At 45.7% G+C, this 22,320-nt stretch overlaps 1 protein-coding gene across 10 annotated transcripts in view; it reads left to right on the top strand.

The window, feature by feature from the left end:
- IKZF2 (IKAROS family zinc finger 2) overlaps window positions 1-22,320 on the top strand; it is a 124,088-nt gene that overhangs the window by 88,752 nt on the left and 13,016 nt on the right. For all 10 annotated transcript variants that reach the window (XM_069860606.1, XM_069860609.1, XM_069860607.1 and 7 more), the window contains one exon: window positions 18,240-18,377. In XM_069860606.1, the coding sequence (XP_069716707.1) occupies window positions 18,240-18,377 (138 nt within the window). The remainder of the gene's footprint in view (window positions 1-18,239; window positions 18,378-22,320) is intronic.

Raw genomic sequence — 22,320 nt, 5'->3', positions numbered from 1 at the left:
GCACTGTCTGCTCTGACTGTGAGTAATTCCTCTGCTCAGTTTACACTGTGAGAGGCTGTAGTCATACGTCTGGCATCGATTCTGTTCTAGTCTGTCTTTATCTCCCAATCCTCTCATCTTTAGTTTTATTACTAATTTTGGATTTTTCGCTACTCTTATTCACTCGTTTACGAGGGACCTAAATTGTGAAGTCACTTTATGCTTTGGAAACATGGGCCAGTACAGATGCGGACCCTTAACCTCGTCTCTACCTGACAGTGAAATCGAAATAAAAAGCACCTCTCAACCTTGTCACCATGGGGAGAGGGCAGGATGCACAAGCAATTGCAAGGCACTCGCGGTTTGCTGCATTGAAGGTCGTGTCAGTGCATAGCAGAGTATTCCGTACGCCCTTGCTGCATGGCATTGCATATTATCTCCTTAGTTTTCCTTAGCCTTTGTGCAACAGAGAAATGAGATAATTACGAAGTGGAAGGAATAATAACTTTGTATTGTTCCCGTAACCACTGAGGTATTATACCCCGATACCAGCGTGATTGCCTTCAACACAATAGTAAGGTGATTATTAATAATGCTAAAGGACTTGCTACTTAGCCTGCAATTTTTGTGCCTTGTTTCTTTTATGAACCCTATCTGTTTCATCAGCCAAAGCCTGCGTGAAGTGGGGATGTGTTGTTGCCCCGTCATTATCCAGTTTTGAGTGATGGGAAGTGAAATAGATAAAAAAAACCCTATGAGACTCATTTTTCCGATACAGGTACCAAAGCACCAAGGTCGCTTCATGTGATTTGTTTGTCTTTGCGCACTGGAACTGTCAGGGACGGGTTGGCAGGTGAGGATGCAGTAGTTTAGCTATTTCATAGAGTCATTAAGGTTGGAGAAGACCTCTAAAATCATCCAGTCCAACCGTCAACCCATTTGAAGGCCAGTAAGTCCTTTGCTCCTTGAAGTTCAAGCTAGAGAGGCCTCTTTCGGCTTTGCTTTCCTGGTCATCAGGGATTGCTTAACAAATCAAATGTTTTTTTGCTTGAGTTGCCATATGTACATACAAAAGTATAATTTAAGGTGCTACTGCTGTAAGCACCAATGCTGCACGGCCAGGCTCCAGACTGTCTCTGGGAGTTGGCGTCTCATTGCAATAGGATAAGCTTGAGGGACACCCCTGCTCATGGCAGGGGACTTGGAACTGGATGATCATTCAAGTCCCTTCCAGTCCAAACCATTATATGATTCTGTGCAGAGCTTCAGGAGTCCTTCTACTCCAGAGGCAGCTTTCTGAGGTAGCTACAGAACAGAGGTCCAAGGGATGACTGAGTGCTTCCTTGTGCACTTGAGAGGAGAATGTGGTTTTGACTCAATGAAGCCAACATAAAAAGCATCTAAAGTTACTGGAGAGCATCCAGAGGAGAAGCTGTGTGAGGAGCAGCTGAAATTCCTTGGTCTGTTTAGCCTGGAGAAGAGGAGTCTGAGGGGAGACCTCATCCTGCTCTGCAGCTTCCTCACACAGGGAGGAGGAGGAGCAGGTGCTGAGCTCTTCTCTCTGGACCCGAGGGAATGGCAGGAAGATGCCAGGGGAGGGTCAGGTTGGGCATCAGGAGAAAGTTCTTCCCCCAGAGTGTGGTGGAGCCCTGGAACAGCTCCCAGGGAAGTAGTCACAGTGCCAGCCTTGACAATATTCCAGAAGGGTTTGGCCAATGCCTTCACCCCCATGATGTGAATGTTGGGGTGTCCTGTGCATGGACAGGAGCTGGACTTGATGGTCCTTGTGTGTCTATTCCAACTCAGGACACACCATGATTCCATAAGCCCCGTCTCAGCAATACCGAGAGCACTTCTTGCACAACATCTCTTTCAGCAGCAAAATACCACAGCAGCTATAAGGAGGAAAAAAACATTTTCAAGGGAAAAAAAGCATTTGCCTATTGCCTCTGAGGAAAAGAGAGCGAGCATTTAGAGCTGGCTGTTGTTGGAGGGGTTTGTGAAACTTTTCAGCTGGAGGAGGCTTGAGCTTGGAATGAAGCGGTGGTTTGAGACCATCTTTCATTGCTATCTTGGAGATGGTTTATGGGGCAGTGCGAAATGGAGAACTGCCACGGATGGTTTTGATAACATATGAGTGCTTTAAGGTGTAAGAGAGGTATTTTTGCCATTTGTTAAGGAAGCCAAGAGAAACTAAAGGGGAAAAAAATAACCCGGTTAAGGCCGTACCATAGCAGAGCTGCAGAAAGCCAACTCAGATCTATTCTCCCGAGCTCTCAGCAACCTGTAATTATGAATTGGCTGGCAGCTAAGATATTGATGGATATCACTCAAGAAGGAAAATGAGAATGTCTAGCTATTTCTTTTACAGTGAACCCGTACTGAACTCTGTGTGACTCCCCTCCTATTTATAACCCTGCCTGAAGTTCAAGGAAACTTGTCCTGGAGGTTTCCCATGAGAGGGAACTGTGTTTTTACCTGACTAAAGCTCTCTGGATATTTTCCCATTTTTTATTTGATCTAAGTGTGAACTTTCTCCACCCTCTGCCCCTCCTTCCTTTCTGGAGTGGTTAGCGAGGTTGATTACAGCCAGGATTACACAAGAGATGCCAGTTGCACACATGTTTTGCATAACTCTGCTGTGTTGATTTCAGACAGGGTGCCCCAAGTTCCCTTGCAACAGAGAGCGCCGAGATCTCTATCTTCATTCCTGAAGCTGGAGAAATGCTGTTGAGGCCCCTACCTATTGAAACGTTGACCACGAGCACCTGGCTGGGACGCTCCCCAGCCACCCAGTTATCCGTACGCTGCAAAGCCCTCGCTTTCGGAAAAGCCTTTACTCAAAGGTTAGGTGTTCTTTTTGTATGGAGTTCCCACTGTGGGAAGCGCTGCGAGGGGTCAGTGGGGCACTGGAATCGAGTAGGATTTTCAGCGTAAGGCACGGAGTTTGCTGGGATGCTGCAGCCACTCCAAGAGTCCTCGTGCCGCAGAGCCAGATAGGATGGGTTAACGATGGGGGAATGCATTCCCTGGGCATGTGTCCCTTCCTCCCTTCCGAGCGTGGATGCTCTCACACGCTTCGGGAAGGTCAAGGGCCTGCGGTGAGGATCCTGTCTGCAAAACTAAAACGAGTTCATCTTCATTCTGATTTTGATGCTAGTTCACCATGGCTCTTATGTTCGGAAGTGCTGGCGTCTGCTTGATTTTGGGGCTTCGATAGGTTGGCTGTTAGCTTGTGGTTCTGTTCCTTTTGCTGGGAAATAGGTACTTTGTACCTCTTTGGTTTGGAGTGGAAGTCTAGGACAGCACAGTGTCCGTCCCCATCCGAACAGGACCGTGGCACGGTGCTGTATCGTGGATCTCACAGGCAGGACGAGCCCAGACCGTTCAAGGGCTTCAAGCTTTTCCTAGGAAATAAATCACATGCAAAGAATCTACTGCTGCGAGTCTGATGATGAAATTTTTATATAGAGAAGCGACACGGGCCGTAGACTCACTCTCACTTGGATACCCTTGGTGTGCGTGCATTTTGCTCGTCTCCTTGGAGACAGTGGCTTGTCTGAGAGCAGCTACCCTTGGCTAGGAAAGGCCTGACATTTCTGCTTTGTGGGCTGAATCTGCGCTGCTGAGTTTTCCAGCAGCTGCAGAGGCTCGATTTGATACGAGCATAAGCAGTTCTGCGTGAGGTTATCGAGTGAGCATCTCTCTCTAATACCTCGCTGGGGACAGCGCTCGGGTCCCCGGTGTTTGAAGACCGATTCAAAGATCCTCAAGGAGGTCCAAGCGATCCCCGTCCCTGGGATATCAGAAACATCGGTGAAATCTCTCCCTTCCCTTTCCTCCTTTTCTGAAGAGCTGAGTCAGCTGGACTGGCATGTCTGGAACTCTGTGGCACCGCGAGCAGGCAGCCTGCCAGCTGCATTACACACCGCATCCAAGGGAACACGTCACTCCTCTCTCTCTCTCTCTCTCTCTCTCTCTCTGTATTTTTTTTTTTTTCCCTTTGCAACCTCCACCCTCTCTCCCTTTTATTTTTCCTTCTTGATCCGTGCATGTGAGTCAGAGAAACCTGCTCATCCACAACCTGTTCCTTCTTGCCAAATCCTGGAGCAGCACTCCCAGTTCTTGTCAAGTGTCAGGAATAGGTTATGAAAACAAAAACTGATACGGGCAGCGTTCTGGCTGTAGAGCCCCTACTGTAAATGAGAATTAAATGCACGGTGAGTGTGCTACTTAAAATGTGCTCCTTGTAGAGTGATGTCTTCTGTAGGAGGCACTTTATCCTATGATTCATATATAATATCAGTTTTCTCCCTATAAACCATCAAAATGGAACAGCGAGATGATTTAGGGTGTAAGTAAGAGCACTTTTAGGGAGAAAAATCGCCTTAATTCCACTGGATTTTTAAGCAACAGGAAAGGGGGTGATTTCTAGGAGGAAAACAGGTGGTTTGCAAAAGTGTTTTTGAAGAAAATGACTGAGCTTTTTCTATCAGCTGTAGTTGTACTGATCTCGAGAAACTCCAGTGATACTGGCACGATTACTCAGAGTTTAAACTACTGATGTGTTTCTAACCCTAGGAATTAAAAAGTCATTAATCTGAATTAGCTGGGTCGTAGACGCTTAAAAATGAGGAGAGTGAAAGGTGATAAATTTGCTTTTCTGTTTACCCTATGATATTCATTTCACAAGTGGGGATGGAGTAAGGAAACGCACGACCTAACTTTTCTTTCTGGTTAAGTGTCTTAGGAGCTGGAGATGAAGGCAAGCACAGCATCATATATGACACAGGGTGACAGTGGAGGTGCTGGTAACTCTGTAGGAGAAGGTCTGTCTCCATATCCATAGCTACGTTTCCGCTGAGCAGCATCAAAGGGTGGATTTTTGGCATGTTTAGTTGGAATGAAGCTGCTCGGCTTCAACGAATAGATCATCCACCAGGAAAAGTGCTTTGTTTGACTTTTGTTTGCCACAGTAAAATGTTGGCGTTAGCGATATTGTGAAAAATGTATCCATTATGCTCATATCATTAGTCTTCTACCAGCGATGAGTTTGTCCCAGGGGCTAGTAATGAGCCAACTTCGGGAGACTGCAAGTACGGTTTTGGTTGAGATGGATGAGATTTCTGATCGGCATGAAGACCAGGATGGGTTTGACCTGGCTGACGTGCAGTCCCTTGCATAGGATCACGCCGTTGGTGAAGAGAAGGGTAAAGGACCATTTTGTGTCAGATAATATGTAACTCATAGCGAGACACAGTCATTTCTCAGATTGTTGAAGCCCAAGATAAGATGACAGCAAGGTTTGCTGCCCAACCACCTTCTGCAGGGGGTGAACCTGGAGTGCAGACAGAAAGAGACTTGTCAGAGGTGTTTGAGACATCAATGTCACAGATAGGAATGAACCCAGATGTCCTAAATCCTTGTCTGCTGAGTCGACTACAAGACTCCACTCACAAAGAACAGAAATTAGAGGTAGGAAAATGAGAGAGATTTTTCTTCTCCCAGGTTTTGAGAAATGAGATTGTTTTTACACTCCATCACTCTCGATTCAGACCTCTCAGGGAAATCGCCTCTCTTTAACAGCCTCATGGAACCTTTGGTATGATTTTTTGTTTGGATGTATTTCCATCAAGGAATGCAGTTAAGTATGTCCAGAGTTTCCTAAATTCTGTGGTTTTACAGGAAACCTCCTAAAAGTGCTTCTGGATGTTTAGAGAGCTGTTTTGTGTTCTCTAGCTCTTCTGTCTTCACTTTCAGCTCAAGAAGTTACTTTTTTAGTTCCATCTTTTCTTTTTCTTACTTTTGGTTTAATTTCACACCCGTATTTAATTTCCTTTCATATTGTCTACCTTCTTTTCAACCACGATAACAGTTTCTGAGTCTTTCCGTGGCTTGTAGTGCAAAACTAATTGCACCAAGAAAGAAACACTCTAAAACCTCAAATCTTTCCTTTCCCCCCGTCTTCTCATTGTCTCCACTGAACAAGCTTGAAAAATCCTGAGCTTTAGAGTGTGCTCTGGAACTGTCACTATTTTTTGTGTTACAAAAAATACAACCAGGAAAAATCTTGATGCTAACAGGGATCACTGAATTATATTACCTAAAAGATTAATGTAGCTTCAGGGTCAGACACGGGCACGTGAGGTAGAGGTCTGTGCTAGAACAGCAGCTGTTCAGTATCCCAGGTTGATTTCTCATTTGTTAAAGGATCACATCAGCCTTCAAAAGATCTCTTTTCTGTTAATTATTGTTGTGCTAAGAATTGTTTTCTTACAAAATGGTCCTGATTCCCCTTGCCCCACATACTTTGACTAACTTTGGATGTGGAGCAGTGAAGACCATGAGTGTCAGTGAGGAGTAAGGTGTCTGTCCAGCCCTTGGTGGCCACAGATTTGTTGGCCTTGATGAACCTGGAGTAAATGTTGGGCCAAAAAGCTTCATCCTGGAGGAGCCTTCAGCGTATGAGGCTTTCTGAAGCCTGGAGCACAGCTTGGCTCAGCACTGCTTGCTGGATAGAAGTCCCACCCTTATTTCAAGCTCCTTGGTAAATATCTATAGTGTCAGGCAAACAGCAACAGAAGGACAGAGGAAAAATGCCTGGGTAAAAGGAGTCAGTCAGCTCTTCTGTTTGACCTCATTTGACGTCTCTGCAAGAGATGACAAAACCACATGCTCGAACAGCAGATCTTCACGACTGACACGAAGTCATGGGCCACACGGGTGCTTGGGCAGTAAGGAAAGCATGAATAAAAATTTCATGTCCCAAAGGAGCCCATTAGTTTCACAACCTGACCTGTTTTTGGAAGCAAGGCTCCCTTCGCTGTTAGCCTTGATCAAAATAAGTGAAAATTCCCAACTTCAGTGGTTAGGAAAGGAAGAGTAGCTGTCAATATTATCCCTCCCATGTGGCTATTATCTTCGTGACAGCTTGCTGTTAGCAGAGTGTTTCCAAAACTTTGTTTCTGACAGTGACAAAAAGGGGGAAAACTTATGTAAAGGAAACTGGAATGCATTCTTCCTATCTCCTAGTATCATATCGTGGCTGCCCCATCCAGCCTGTCCTTGAACACCTCCAGGGATGGGGCAGCCACGACTTCCCTGGGAAAAACCTCATAGCAAAACATTTCTTCCCAAGATCTCATCTCCATCTCCTGTCTTCCAGCTGAAAACTGTTCCCCTCATCCTATCCCCTGCCCTCCCTGATGGAGAGCCCCTCCCAAGCTTTCCTGGAGCCCCTTTCAGTGCTGGAAGCTGCTCTAAGTTCTCCCCGTAACCCTCTCTTCTCCAAGCTGAAGAACCCCAACTCTCAGCCTGTCAATATGTGACATAGCAGTGAAAGATGCCAGGCGCTAATAGAAATACTTGGTTTTGTGCAATAGCCACGTAATTGGGAGCTCATTGCTATGGGGTGAGAAGTAGTGAGCGAGGGTTAAGGGCTTGTTCAGTTTTTTTATGCAGAAAGAAATTATCTAGTTCTGTAGTGGAAGTTCAATGTCATGTATTCTTTCCATCTCACTTTGTTTGTGTAGTAGAAAACACCTGGTAATTCTCTATCACTGCTTGCTTCAAAAAACTCGTAGATTCTGTTGGCTTTGTGATGCGAGAGGGTTCTATGAGATAAGTGAGGGGGCTGCACTTGCAATGAATATAAACTGAAAACACCTCATGGGAGTTGCCTTCAGGGTGTTGCTTCCAGTGTTACCGCCTATGAATTTGTCCCAACATCTGCACTTGTTTTACCCAAAGCTAAGGGGGGAAAAATAAAAACCCAACCCAAACAGAAGCACTTCTCAAGGGAGTGTTTGTCCAGCAGCATTCCTGATCTGCTCCGAGGTACCCACACCCTGCACGGTGCGCGAGCTGTTCCTGTCCACCTGCAGTCCGACCTCAGCTCGCGATGACGTGTGGATCTCCAGTCACCTCCTTAAATTCTTGCTGAGCTGTGGCACCGATGGGGAGCGGGCAGGACAGGGCAGAGAACAAGAGGCTCACGGAAACTTGTTTGCATTTTTCCTGCTCACCCTGTCACTGGAGCAGAGTTAAAATGAAGAGGAGAGAAGCCAACGAGCGTATATCGGGAGATTTGTTGTGTGAACCAATTAACGCTCCTCTTATAAATTTAACTTCACTGTAACATTAAAGTGGAGTGGAAAGTGTGGAGCTGGTATGTACAGTTAAGGTTTAACCTCTGTCTTAAGCCAATTCCCATCCACATCCAGGTAGTGTGGAGGCATTCCTTCCTAAAGTCACCTCCTTCATCTTCGTTGCAGGGCTTGTCCCTTTTTAAAAGTAAGTTGCAATAAACTTGACTGCCTTTAAGTGATTTTGAAGCTAGCCAGGTGATAAAAACACCCTATTATTTTGTGGACTTCCTGAGTTTTGTTAGTTTATCTCACAACTGGCATGCTGTGTAAACAGAGTCCCTTTTTAATAGCGTTTAACCATTTTGGAGTCGGTGTAAAATTCCTGGAAAGGCCACCAGTGCCAGGGGTGCCTGGAGGACTGGGACAGGCAAGGACAGTCCGCCCAGCTCAGTGGCCTCGCAGCACAAGCTCAGAATATTGGCACTTGAGATTTTCAGATGTATATGAGGGATCTTAGAGCTCCTTTGACATTAATAGAAAGTAAAATATGAACATCGAGTGCCGTTTGCAAGCCTTGAGGCTCTTATATGGAAGAAAATTAAGGTAGGCTAAGAGAGATACACGAGGAGAGCTTCTGTCTGTTACCTGTTGCCATCTCTTGAACTGTGTTCAGTTTTGGGCTCCTCACTGCGAGAAGGACATTGAGGGGCTGGAGCGTGTCCAGAGAAGGGAACGGAGCTGGGGAAGGGGCTGGAGAACTAAATAGACCATTAGCGTTGTTATCTGTGTTTTCCTTGATTTACGTATTTGCATGGTTTTGCATAGACATCTACATTTTGATTCGTTTATCACACATACAACATGAAAACTTACAAAGCAAACTGTCTGCTGCACTGCGAAGGAAGAAAATGAGGCGTAAAGTTCTTGCTCTTCTGGTTTTAATTATTTAATGGGTGCTGAGAGGCTGTGGCAGGAGCCCTGCGAGTATCTGGACAGTTGAGGAGCTTTCAGTATTGCTGGGTCTGTGCCAGTGGAACAGGAGTTGGTTTGTTTGCCTGTTTGTAAAACTTTTGGCACAAAAAATGCCACCTACTTACTTATAACCCCTGTGACAGATTGGAACATTGTTTTATCTCTAAAATCCTGCAGATCAGCTAATAAATAAACACAATCTGATGCATCAGATTAAATAGCAGAGCCATGAATTGTAATAAACTATTTAAGCAATAAGGGGCTGCAAACAGAACCACCTTGAAGGTACAAACAAGCATCCCAGCCCCTAAACTGTTGTACACAAGCATTGATGTTCGTTGATTTACGCCATATTCAGGCTCATGGTTTTATATGTAGAGAGACATCGATGCTTGTGAGTTAATCCTGTATTTACTTCTTTGCCACTTCCGCACATGCCTGTTTTCGTGATCGATTCGAGCCCAAACGTAGCATGGATGAAGTCTGCAAAGTTTCTCTCTAATGTGATGTTGGGTATTGCTTCCCGCAAAGATCAGGTAAGGACTGAATGCTGGTACGGTATTTCACCGCTAGCCACTTATTTTACAGCACCGTAAACAACCGGCAGGTAGATGCAGGTGTCAAGCTGGTGTTTTGTGCCCTGGAGATATTTATAGCCAAGGCAGGCATGCCTAGAAAACAAAGGGTGCGTAGGTGCAGTGTTTTGCCATAGTTTTACTGCGTGCTGATGTACTCTGAGTACCTGGTGGTGTTTCATTGCTGGCTGCCTAGGACTCCTGTAATAGTATGTGGTAGTTGTCGACAGAAATAATTTATCGTTGACGGCCGCTGTGCAAAAAGTCAGGACAAGCCATTTTTCGTTTGCTGGGAAGCTCACGAGAAGTTGAACAGCCACAAATATGTCGATAGACAACAAATAATAATCTTTAAGAGGCATTGGACCACGAGGTTACCAAGTTCAAGCTCCAAGTCAAGAAAGTACTAGTTGCTTAACAGCATGTATGTAGGCTTCTCTTCTTTTAATGCTGTGTTTTGGGGTTTGAACCTTTTGAGGTGTCCAGAAATGTTTGTGAACACAGATGTAGCTGTGTGGTATTCTCTACCGGGAGATCCAGTGAAGCTGCCCTTCACTGCTTGTCTTCATGAACCCTAATAGTTGGCCCAAAATAATAACAACTTTAAATGTATTTTTTGAATGGAGGCATGAGAGCTCCGTGAGGTCCAGAAATGTATGTGCATCCCACGAAACGTATTCCAGGCATTGCTGCCTGCGCTTGGACTGGGAAGCATTAAAAGTTGAAGGCAAAGTTTTCATGATGTGCTAAGAGATTTGGTTCTTTCTCAAAAACAGACGGCTGTAAGATGTCACAGGTTGGGTGCTCAGTAGTGGAGGTGCTTGAGGCTGCGTGTCGCAGGTCTGTGTGGTTGTGTGCAGTGGGGAAGCCCTGGCCCAGGTTGCCCAGAGAAATCAGGGCTTACCCCATCCCTGGAGGGGTTCAAGGCCAGGTTGGATGGGGCTTGGAGCCCCTGATCCAGTGGGAGGTGTCCCTGCCCGTGGCAGGAGGTGAAACTGGGTGATCTTTAAGGTCCCTTCCAACCCACCCCATTCTATAATTCTATGTTTACGTGTTGTGGCTTCTGCATGCAGGGTGTCTTGGAGAATGTCAGGTTGGCTGTTATTTCCGACCTCCAGTGTACGCCGATTATTGTGTGTGTGTAATCTCCTAGGCAAAAAAAAATAAAAGCAACAAACCCGAGATCCCCCATGAATTTCAATGAACACATTTACAGTCATTAAGCACAGCAGCGCGGTGCAGCATCGGAGTGGGAGGCAGTTTCCTTTGCAATGTTCCTTGCTGCTCAGCGCCAGCATGGGCTTAGGTCTCCCTTTAATTTTTTTGGTCATTAATTTGTTCAGGGGTCTGTTATTCATGTAAATATTTGTGCGTGTGAAGCTCTGAGCTAGGCAGCTCTAGGAAAGCCAAAGTGCACTATTTAATTACAGTAGTGAACCGCAGGGTCTGTGTGTCACGTCCCCACAGCCTCAGCCCTCCTACTGAAACCTCAGCGCTGCCTTGGTCCTCCCTGACTCCTGCAGTCACTTCCTCGTCTCGGGAGCGCTGGAGGTGAGAAGAACCACAGCAGCTGTTGTATCCACCTTTTTGTGACTGTTGAACGCCCTCCTTCTTTCTCCTGTGTTAAATGTCACCAAGCCAGGGGGTGTTTTCATAGAATCACCAGGTTGGAAGAGACCCACCGGATCATCGAGTCCAACCATTCCTATCAAACACTAAACCATTCCCCTTAGCACCTCATCCACCCGTGCCTTAAACCCCTCCAGGGAAGGTGACTCAACCCCCTCCCTGGGCAGCCTCTGCCAGTGCCCAAGGACCCTTTCTGTGAAGGGTCTGTTTTGCAGAAGGGTCTGTTTTCTGTTTTGCATCGCCCTGGACCATTTCATGGCCCGAAAGCGCACTGTGCTTGCAAAGAAGAACATTGAGGGGCTGGAGTGCGAGCAGAGGTGGGCAACCAAGCTGGTGAAGGGGCTGGAGAACAAGGCTTATGAGGAGCAGGTTGAGGGATCAAGGGTTGTTTAACCTGGAGAAAAAGAGGTTGAGGGGAGACCTCATCCCTTTCTGCAGCTCCGGAAAGGAGGTTGTAGCAAGGTGTGTGCTGTTCTTTTCTCCCAAGTAACAAGTCATAGAATGAAAGGAAATGTTCTCAAGTTGCACCAGGGGAGGTTTAAGTAGATTATTAGTAAAAATGCAGAAAGGGTTCTCAGGCCCTGGCAGAGGCTGCCCAGGGAGCTGGTGGAGTCCCCATCCCTGGAGGGGTTTAAAAGACAGACAGATGAGATGCTCAGGGATCTGGTTTAGTAGTGGACAGGTACAGTTGGATTTCATGGTCTCAAAGGTCTTTTCCAACCTAAACGATTCTATGAAATCACCTTTTATGACACCTGCTTTTCTTCTGATTTGATTTTCTTATTCCTGCTTCATTCCCTACTCGCCTAAATATCAGCTCCTACTCTTTAATATTCACTCCCTTATCTAATAAAATCACGGTGTATTAAGTCCTTAATTTCTCAGCAGAGATACGGGCCATTTTTTTCTGTTTCTGCCTACTTGTGTGAGCTTCACCAAATTAGCCTCCGTGCATCTCACAAAGTGCACGGATTCATTTACATGCAATGAAGAAGGGAATTATTACCTTAATCATACGTATGAATAATTGAAGCATGGGAAATGGGAATAACTTGCCTGCAGTCATAGAATTTGTAGCGTAACTAAGAGTTGAACCCTGCACTGCCTAGTCCCGACCCAGGCGCCTTAATCGTATTAATCGTTAAAACTGAGCTTACTGTGATAACTCCTGTTTGAGGCAAAGGACTGCTTGGTGGTAGGCGCTGAGGAACTGCGGATCAGCTCCCCTCTCCCAAGCAGCTTCCAGTTTTAAGGGAGAAAGAAGAAATAATGGATTAGATTTAGAATTCTTAGGGTTGGAAGGGACCTTAAAGCCCATCCAGTTCCACTCCCTGCCACGGGTAGGGACGTTTCCTACTGGATCAGGTTACTCCAAGCCCCATCCAACCTGGCCTTGAACCCCTCCAGGGATGGGGCAGCCACCACTGCTCTGGACAACCCTCTCAGGAAAACATTTCTTCCTGAGATCTCATCTCAGTCTCCCTTTTTTCAGCTTCAAACTGTTCCCTCTCATCTTATCCCTGCTTTCCTGGAGCCCCTTTCGGTACTGGGACGTCTCCCCGCAGCCTTCTCTTTTCCAGGCTGAACAGCCTCATCTCTCTCAGCCTGACCTCATACAGGAGATGCTCCAGCCCTCAGATCATCATCTTAACGCTGGTTATGATCATGTCAGACAGTTCTGCAGTCTCCCCAACAGGTGTATCGGTCCAGAAGAACATTAACTTCTCTGATGCTGCTTCGTAAAGCCTCATTTGGGGAGTACAGGGGTTTCCTTTGCGAGGGGCCAAGAGGGAGGTCAGATTATACAGAAAGAAGTCGCATTTGATGTGTTGCTATTGGAGGGACTTCCTCAGACTGAAAGTAGCTACGTCAGAAGGCCTCATAGTTCAGAAGTCTTGGCTGACATCCCTAACAAGGCCGTGGTGGGGCAATAATGCAAAAATAATAAAAGTCTGGTACAAAGCTCAGTGCAAAGTGTCTAGTCCTTGGGTTGGGCTGATGTACATCACACGGCCCTGGTAATGCCCTTTCGTGTATGAAGTGGTTGTGTTAGCAATTGAGTTGTCGTAGGGACTCAGGATGTGGGGACCTGGTTGGGAAGAAGTTCTGCTCTGCACTCCTGCAGAGAAGAACGTGATGCCTGAAGTGGGGGAATGAGGGAGAAGCTAATCCTGACTGCTGAAACCGCTGCTTGTTTTGTCGTTGGTCTTAACTGAGGGCAGGATTTTAGCTCAGCAAAGTGTGGCGTTGCTCTTGACCTGTTCTGTAGGACTTTCTCATGTTACATGCTTATGGCAAGGTATTACCTGGGATGCCTTCTTATTTCCCTTTGACTTACTTTGTATTCTGCTATGCACTCTCAGGTCTTTGGAGAACAAAATGCTACGCAAATGCCTTACGGGTTCTTTCTCTTTCACTGACCTTTTTTTATGACTATGAAGAAGTTTCCCTCTGCCCAAGTCTGCTTTCTGTCTTGAATCTTGACCTTAGAGTTACACCATCTCGCTGTCGCCGCACGCAGACTCCTCAGCTATCAAAGTTCACCTGAAGGACTCAAAGTATTCCTAACTCTGAAACACCTGGCCTTTTAAGTCTTCCTCCTCTTCCCCCTCCTCCCTCCATGCGAGCGTTGTAATTTCACAAGCAAACTCCATTTTTCTGTGATTTTGACAAGTGGTTTACCTGTTTCATGGTAAAAATTATACTTCGTATCTAAATGTCTTTTTCACTGTGACTGTCATAATATTTTCCATTTGAGGCTGTGACTCCACTGTGGGTTTTCTTTGCCACTCTGTCGTCTGCACAAATCAGAGCTTAAATGCGTGGAAATTCTGACATATGAAATATAAAGCGGATTTTTATATTCTCCAAGTGAGCTGTTTCATAGGCCTGGCCGCTGGGTTTTGCCCAGTGCCTTGGTGTTTCTCAGTTCAACAACAGAGCAAAGATTTCGGGCTTTTTTTCCGTTCATTGTATTGTGTCGTTTCTAAGAGAATGAGTGTTGGTAATTTCTTATCTGATTGGTTTCCCTGAAAAGGTGAGAAAGGATTAATTACCCCAACAAGGAATTTCCAAACTGACTTTGCGTTGGTGCCACCACCATTGGCAGAGGTGGTTACGTACAGTAAGCGTGGTGGCTCTGTACCATAGGCTACAGTGAGGATCTCAAAGAAGGCAACTTGGATTTGACTATTTTGGAGGTCTTTTCCAACCTTAATGATTCTGTACCAAGCAAGCTGAGCCAAACTTTGAGTAGCTTTGCGTAGGAAACGGCTCCATGGAGATGGCTCTTTGATGGAAAGAGGTGCCTTCAGTGGGCCAGGGCCTCCCCACCCCTCACAGCAAAACATTTCTTCCTGATGTTCAATCTAAATCTCTCCTTCTTCAGCTTCAAACCATTACCCCTTGTCCTGCCTCTACGCTCTCTGACAAAGAGCAAATGTTTACTAGTAAAATTTGCTTCTTGTACAGTATTTGAGAAAGGCTGAAATCTCTCTTGGCATTCATGTGGTTTCACATGGTGGTTTGATACGTGGAACATCGCGTGCTGTTGAGGAGATCACCAGAACTCAATTATTATAGACAGTTCTACATCTTTCTGTGGACTAGTCTGAAATATGGAAAAGGGGCACCCTTCATGTCCAAAGCCACACACGCACACATATATGTATTTTGTCAGGCGTTGCTTTGAAAATACAAGGGGAAGTTTGCAGGTGTTTCAATCACTTGACATTTGTCACAGCCACAAGGTTTCTAAAATCCCAACTTGGATCATAATTCTCTGATCAATTGCTCAGCAACCCATGTCAGGCCAGTTTGGGTAATTTTGTAGTGTGAATCAGATTTTATATGTATGGGGCTATGACGCGATTGCATCTGTAGAGCAAGGAGATGTCGTTTGGGAATGAACCCAAGGGAGTTGTGTTCAGTTCTACTCAACTGGAGCTCACAAACTTTGTTCTCCACAGTTGCATCTCAGCAGCTTCCAGTTGTGTATTAGGCAACATGACTAACATTTGTCACATGTTGTTTATCCTCTTATCCTTTCCCTGGAGGAAGGAGCGTGTGTGCTGGAGAATTTCTTTCCTTAGGGAGTTATGTTCCTCAAATCCCCTATCGCGTATGGAAATCATGCATTTATCATGAGGTTTTACCATCTCTCTGAACCTTGACATTTGATGGAATTTGGTTTGCTGACCATTATTGGAAAAGCTCAGCCTTGATGTGTGTGAATAGCTTGTGAAATTCTAGCAGTGCAGGGAGCAAACTTTTGAAGAGGTGCAAGACCGACTATTTTGATTGTTGAATCAGTTTTCTGTACTGAATGTTTGGATGGGAGTATGTTTATCTGCGCTAAACCATAATACATTTAATTAATTGTAGTAACCTCTGGAATAGCTGAAAGCAGTCATCCCTTCCCTTTGCATCTTAGTTTTTCTAAGTTGCTTGATCATAGAATCACGGAATGGTTTGAGTTGGAAGGGACCTCAGAGCCCATACAGTTCCTCACCTTTGCCACATGCAGGGACTGCATGTCCCTGCCCTGTTCTCCCCTCAGCATTCTCTTCTCCAGGCTGAACAACACCAACTCTCTCAGTCTGTCCTCAGGTGGGAGATGCTGCAGCCCTCAGATCATCTCCGTGGCCTCCTCTGGCCTCGCTCCAGCAGATCCATGTCCTTCCTGTGCAGAGGACTTCAGAACTGAACACAGGGCTCTGGGTGATAATCTAGTGTAGCCGAACCAGGTGGGCCAGTTCAGCCCTGCTTTAGCTTGGTTGACTTAATCCCTTCCAATTGCTTTGGGTTTTTTGATTAGATGCCAAGTTAGTTTGTAATAAAGGTGTCAGACTGGCAGGCATTGATGCCATTTAGATGCTTGGGGAAGCATTGTAATGGTGATGATAGAAATCTCTCTGTGCTAAAGGTGTTTTCAGAATGAGATGGATGGATTGTGCTTGAGCTGAGGCTTGATCTGCATCATTCACATCAAGGGCAATTACTCTGGGAATGATAACGAGCCTCACTCTTGGCCTCCATGGAGATTCCCGGTGCCAAGGCTAGTTATGGCAACACTGTAAGCTAGTAAGTGCAATAAAATAAAGACCACAACAATTTGGTTGACATGATACTTTCCTGGGGATAAGCCTTATCTCTAAATAAAGAGAAAGAAATTTACACTTCGAATTCTTATTACAAGCGGGGAGGTGGGGAGGTCCCTGGTGGAAAACTTGGTCTTATCACAAGAAGTTTGAAACTTCTTGACCAGCTTGGGTAGCAGAGGCTTAGGCTTTTTTGTCTTCCATCACACAGATGATATGGGGCACACCATGGGGTACGTACAGGTCCTGCAGAGGCCCCAGAGAGTTTCTCTCGGTCCTTGATGTTTGAAGCTCCAGCCCCTGGGCAAGAAGCCTTTGATCTGGCTTCATGTTGGCTCCAGATATCCCCCCTGTGCTCTTCCCTGCATTTCCCATCCCAGTGGTGACGGTGCATTTTGGCTGCAATTGGTACAGCTTGGATTTCATTAAGTAAATGGCTATGAAAAGCTCTCAATATTGGGACAAACCCAACAGAAACATGTATATTGTCCAGCCGAGAATGTTCTCAACTTCTTTGGCCAGGAACTGAAATTCTTACCTAAGATTTTCAAAACTCTGGAAGAAGTTGGACCTTGCCCATCCCTCAGCCAGCTTTGAAAATCACAGCTGGCGATGTTTTACTGGACTTGCGGTACTGAATTAATAGCTCTTTAGTTATTAGAGAATAAATGTTTGTGTTCTACAAGTTTAAATTATATTAAAAACCTTTATTAGCACGGCTTGGCAAAATACGCTTCTGGCCAGCCTTCTGGCCTTGGGTTAGGCCACTCTTGTGGTTTCTTAATGACGAACTGCAAAACGGATTTGCTTTATGAGAATCCGGTGCCAGGTTTTGCATGTATTAAGAGGCATTTGCCATTTGTTCGTAATGCTGCAGAGTGAAACAGAAACAAATTAAGCGTTGGAGTTGTGTCTTGCGTTCGTTTGGCCTGATTTTCCTTGTACATAGAATCGTAGAATGGTTTGGGTCAGAGGGGACCTCAAAGTCCATCCAGTTCCACCCCCTGCTGTGGACAAGGACACCTCCCGCTGGATCAGGGGCTCCAAGCCCCATCCAACTTGGTCTTGAACCCCTCCAGGGATGGGCCAGGGCCTCCCCACCCTCCCAGGAAAACATTTCTTCCTGAGATCTCATCTCGATCTTCCCTCTTTCACCTTCAAACTATTCCCCCTCATCCTGTCCCTGCACTCCCTGATCAAGAGCCCCTCCCCAGCTTTCCTGGAGCCCCTTTCAGTGGTGGAAGTTGCTCTAAGGTGTCCCTGGAGCCTTCTCTTCTCCAGGCTGAACAACCCCAACATGGCCTTTTGTATTTTGATATGTATTAGCTGTATTTGGTGGCTCAGTTCTGCGAGGTAACAGTGCTGTTATCAAAGTCATTTCCTGTTGTCTTTCCTTTTCCGATGTTCCCTTGGTAGTTTTGGCAAAGTTGTCTCAATGGAAGAACTTCTCTGGGCCAGGTAATGTGTTTCCCCACAGCTGGGAGCAGAACTAGGCCAGTTGGGCAGCTCATTTTTGTGAAGGCAACTGTTCCTACCATGGGCACGGTGTCTCAGAAGTTTCTTTCCCACGAATCGTGGTGACACACGGGTAGTGCTGGGGCGTGATTCAGCTGTTTGGTTTGGTTTCCCCTCTTCTCGTCTGTTTATTTGCTTTGCAACCAACAAGTCTGCCTCTTTTTCCCTTCTCGTAGTGTGGAAAATGGATGGGGTGAAGTAGTCGGTGGGTGGGAGGAGGTCTGTGTGGTGGGAAGGTGGGGCTGGGAACCAGCTCTGGGATTTGAGTAACCTTTCTTTGGTGTCTTTCCATTGCAAGAGTTGTTTGTTGCAAAGGTGTGAGGTTTTGATCGCCGAAAGTGGGTTGCAGTGGGTCTGACCTCGTGCTCTCGTTCTTTCCGCAGTGGGGAAGCCTCACAAGTGCAACTATTGCGGCCGGAGCTACAAGCAGCGCAGTTCGCTGGAGGAGCACAAGGAACGCTGCCACAACTATCTGCAGAATGTCAGTATGGAGGCTGCCGGGCAGGTCATGAGTCACCATGGTGGGTGGAAACTGCCTCTTGAGGTCTCCTGGACTTGGAGCATCTCTTGCGGGTTGTTTTTTTTTTTTTTTTCCATCTGTTTTTCTTCCTTCCCTTCAGCTTTGCTTCACCTCCATCTTATAGATTGCTTATGCTCAGATACATGGGAGGAGAATACATGGGTTAAATCCTTCCTCTGCCCAAGTTAATGTTGCTGGGTTTGCTGATTTGTTTTTTTATGTATAAATATGCAGACGTGAAAAAAAAGCAAAGTCACCTCTGTGAAGTTACCCTAAAAATGGACTAAGCCACATATAGAATGTATGATTCCCTCCCCTTCCTTTCTGATAATTATGAAAGAAAAGGGTGATGGAGGTATTCCATCGTTATTTCTGCTCCCTGTAATATTATCTTGTGTCCCAAAACAAGGAGGGGAGCTGGAAGAGGGCAGGTTTAGATGAGATACTTGGAAGAAATGTTTTGCTGTGAGGGTGGGGAGGCCCTGGCCCAGGTTGCCCAGAGCAGGGGTGGCTGCCCCATCCCTGGAGGGGTTCAAGGCCAGGTTGGATGGGGCTTGGAGCCCCTGATCCAGTGGGAGGTGTCCCTGCCCGTGGCAGGGGTGGCACTGGATGGGCTTTGAGGTCCCTTCCAACCCAAACCATTCTATGATATAAACCTCTCCAGTGCAGAACGGGATTCAACAGTGTTGATGAAAGTAATTATAACTAAAAGAAATGTTTATATGCATTTACACATGTTAGTATTAATATGTTAACTAACACTGCATGTGTTAATATACATAAAGACTGAAGATTGCCAAAAAGATTGTTGAAACAAGAAATGTCAAACTCCGTGCATTTGTTTTCTAAAAATTTCCGTCGCTATTAGTATGGATAATGAGCAGAATGTCTCAGCCTGCAGGGCTGTAGGCTTGTCTGTAGCACGAAATACTAAATGGTAGCTGTCAAAAACTTGTCGTGATTTTATTCAAAATCTGCATTTCAGAAACTCTTATAACACTGAACATCTTTTAACTTTTAAAAGTTGTCTTTGGATGTTTGGTACTTGAAGTATTTAAAATTCATTGCTAATGAGAAAACATCAAAATTATGTGTTCCGTTTGATTAAAAATTATCACAGAATACCAAAAAGTTTGATTGTAGGCAAATGAAAAGGTGAAAGAATGTTTCCTGGGGTTTTTTCCATTCAGCTTTTCATTGTTGAGTGGAGTCAGATGGCTCCGTTTGGAAATCAATTATGCAAAAGTTCTGAAAGGTCATTTCTAAAAACCTAAAATTACAGCCTGAAATAAAATCTGTTCTGCATTTCTAATATGGGCTGTATTTTTGTGAAAAGACAACCACCAACAAATTGTGAAGAGTATTTTTCCATGAATGCTCTAATCCTATAAAGGCGTTCTAAATGTATTTAGTGTACCTATTGCCAAAAATTACTCTAGCAAGTAATTGATATCTTTGTGGACAAGCTTGGAGACTAAAATCAGCATCTAAAATGTAAGGGATTACTTTAAAGCCATTGAAGTTACTGATGATCTGCTTTACTCTTGTAAAAGGCAGTGGGAAGACTGATTGTGGGGCTTTGCAGGTACCTGTTGAGCGCTGGGTCTGTTAGATGGAGCACTTTGTTGATAGCAGGAGTTTAACCACTAGCTCGGTTCCCAACAAAACTCACACTCTTCCCTCTGCAAGGGTGTCCTTGTCGTATTAACCAGCAAGGTGATGCTTTCAGTCAACCTGTCCTTGTGCGAATAACAGGAGGCTCATAGAGTTACGACAGCCAGGTCTTCCCAAACTCCACTCAATTCTTGGTTTATTATGCAGTTATTTATTAAATCGGGGTTTACTCTAGTCGATAGTGTACTTCTGAGGAAATCAAAGCTCTTTCTAAGCTACTTAATGCTGTGACAAGAAGGGTAAGTCCTTAACCTTGTCTATCCAAAGAAGCTGGAAGGGTTGACCTTGCATTGATTTTTCTTCCAGCTGAAGTTAAACCAGAGCAAACCCCATGTGGACAGTTCTTTTATTTACAGCTCGACCGACTTTGCCTGAGCTTAAATAGAAATGTTCACACAACCACTTTACTTCCCTCAACAAAATTAGCTTAAATCGGCACTTTGAATTCAACTATTGCCTCTTTCTCCTCTGAGCAAATATGCCTACGTCTCCCCTGGTGAACGTTTAAGGGATGTTTGATCCACCGGCTTCGTTGCCCTGTTTAGTGAGGGCACAGCGAGGACACGCAGCAACAACCAGCTCCAGGTATTGGTGGGACCAGTAATAAACCTCACGAGCACCAGTGAAGCTCAGCGTGGCAGTGAGGGTCATGAGCACCAGCCTGTAGAGGTTTACAGCAAGGTCCTTCTTCCTCAGACTCTAAGGACACCAGGGACAACTATGTAGGTGATTACTCAGCTTAAAGTTAGGTCTTAGACCAACCCTGAAAAATGCATTCATTTCCTTCTCTCGCTTGGATGGAGTATTCCTGAGTGAGTGCATCCTTTGGAGATCTTGATCATTGCTGTATTTTGGATCACATTGGGGTTAAGTTTCCCTGATTCTATTTCCAAATACATTATAAGTATTTTCTTCTCCCTGGGCGTTTTGAAGCCTCTGAATGCATTTTGGTGTGACTTGTGATCGCAGCTTTACCGTTATGCACAGACTAGATAGAAGTGGTAAGTGGGGAGTTCCAGTTCTGGAGTCCTCAGCACAGGAATGACCTGGATCTGTTGGAGCGAGTCCAGGTGAGGCCACAGAGATGATATGAGGGCTGGAGAACCTCCCGTATGAGGACAGGCTGAGAGGTTTGTTCAGCCTGGAGAAGAGAAGGCTGTGGGGGAGACCTTAGAGCGGCTTCCAGTGTTGAAAGGAGCTCCAGGAAAGCTGGGGAGGGGCTCCTGATCAGGACTAGGGTGAGGGGAAACATTTTTCAGCTGAAAGACAGGAGATTGAGATGAGATCTTGGGGAGAGATGTTTTCCTGTGAGGGTGGGGAGGCCCTGGCCCAGGTTGCCCAGAGCAGTGGTAGCTGCCCCATCCCTGGAGGGTTCAAGGCCAGGTTGGATGGGGCTTGGAGCCCCTGATCCTGCAGGAGGTGTCCCTGTTCATGGCAGGGGCTTGGAACTGGATGCTCTTTAAGGTCCTTTCCAATACAAACCATTCTATGATTTTCTTATCCCTACCAATATCCTGATTTAAGGATGCAGGTGGCCATGCTGACTCTCATCAACATGGTCCAACGTTTAACATCAGTCTAAATTATTTTTGCAGAGACAGTTTTTTTCTAGAAACTGGAGGCAGCCCCTAGAGAGATAAGAATTTTTTCAAGCTTTGTGCTCAAGTTGATCAGTTTGTAGACATGTACTTGGGTGCTTTTCCCTTGGCCCAATGAGGTCTTTGATTTCAATTATCTTCGCCTTGCAGTTGGCTAAATCACCTGACTAAAGCCACAAGGGGAAGTGTGAGGAGAGGAAGGAGGGCTGGTTTCAGTGTGTGGGTAGGAATCTACAAGTCTCCGTGTCTCTCTCCATTCCCTACAGGGACAGGGGGCTGGTTGCTTGCTGAGTTGCCCCTCCTTGTGGTTAGGTCCTGGTCCCTGTTCAGCGTGGCAGCTGCTGTGAGAGAGCTCCCGGGACTTAGTTGTTGGCAAATTCTGGCTAAGCCCAGCTGGCCCTGGAGTTAGAAATTTGTCCGTGGTCTCCTTGGTTTCTTCATGGTGTGTTGGGGGTGAAAAAAGTGAATGCCAAGAAGACGACCTTTGCAGGAATGAGCAGGGAGCAAAGTTGAAGGCTAACTGTGGTTTACATCTGATTGTATGCTCTTCTCCATCTCCACAAAGGAAAAAGTCCAGAGAGATTCTGGAAGTGGAGTGGAGAAGGGTACTTCTTTAGGAGAAAGAAACCCAGCCCTAGTCTGCCTGAGGTTCGGATGCCAGCTTCACATAAA

Source organism: Phaenicophaeus curvirostris, chromosome 7 (genome assembly GCF_032191515.1).
Source record: "Phaenicophaeus curvirostris isolate KB17595 chromosome 7, BPBGC_Pcur_1.0, whole genome shotgun sequence".
NCBI classification, from domain to species: Eukaryota; Metazoa; Chordata; class Aves; order Cuculiformes; family Cuculidae; genus Phaenicophaeus; species Phaenicophaeus curvirostris.
The sequence above is the reverse complement of the archived record's forward strand: the minus strand, read 5'-3'. Positions and strand labels throughout refer to the sequence as shown.